The 626-nt window shown below is 71.1% G+C and overlaps 1 protein-coding gene across 1 annotated transcript; it reads right to left on the bottom strand.

Moving 5' to 3' along the window:
- Positions 1–25: 25 nt before the first annotated feature.
- Positions 26–622, bottom strand: ANAPC2 (anaphase promoting complex subunit 2; the record flags this gene model as incomplete). The annotated part of the gene is made up of 1 exon (XM_012721157.1): positions 26–622. A coding segment is annotated over one exon (597 nt), but the record flags the coding sequence as incomplete, so codon positions are not given.
- Between the last annotated feature and the right edge of the window lie 4 nt (positions 623–626).

Genomic DNA, 626 nt, shown 5'->3' with positions numbered 1-626 from the left:
CGGCGGCCCCCGCGCCCCGCGGGACTCACAGGGTCAGGCTGAGCTGCTGGAACTGCTCCAGGGCCAGGCGGCACCAGCACTGCTGCTTGTCGCTGCCGCAGCCGGCGCACAGCGGGCTCTGCAGGAGCCGGTAGTAGCGGCGCCGCGCGTACCTGCTGTCCAGCTCCCCCTCCAGCTCGGGGTCCGTGCCGCCCTCGCCCTTCCTCTTGCTCTGCATGTAGACCCTCAGGAAGCGCCCGTACAGCCGCTGGATCAGCTCCTGGAAGCTTCTGGGGGTGGAGAAGAACAGGACGCCCCGCAAAGTGGTGTGGACCTTCTCCCGCAGCCCCTGGGCGCCGGTGCCCAGCAGCAGGCCCAGGCGCGTCCACTTCTCCAGGAGCTCCAGACTGCGCAGGTAGGGGTCCAGGCGGCTCTCCAGCAGGCCGAAGGCGTCGAGCAGCAGCAGCAGGCTCTGGGGCTCGTCGGCGCGGTTCTCGCGCTGGGAGAGCGCGTTCCAGAACTCCGGCGCGATGCTGGCCTGCAGGTCGCTCTGCAGCACCTCCAGGAACCACTCCTCGAGCACCGAGTGCAGGCCGCAGCCCCGCAGGACCTCCACCGCCGCCCGCAGCTCCTCCTCCTTGGGCGGG

This window comes from Condylura cristata, unplaced genomic scaffold, assembly GCF_000260355.1.
Source record: "Condylura cristata isolate star-nosed mole 26May11 unplaced genomic scaffold, ConCri1.0 scaffold00006, whole genome shotgun sequence".
In the NCBI taxonomy this organism is placed as follows: domain Eukaryota; kingdom Metazoa; phylum Chordata; class Mammalia; order Eulipotyphla; family Talpidae; genus Condylura; species Condylura cristata.
This window is presented reverse-complemented; position numbering and strand designations above follow the sequence as displayed.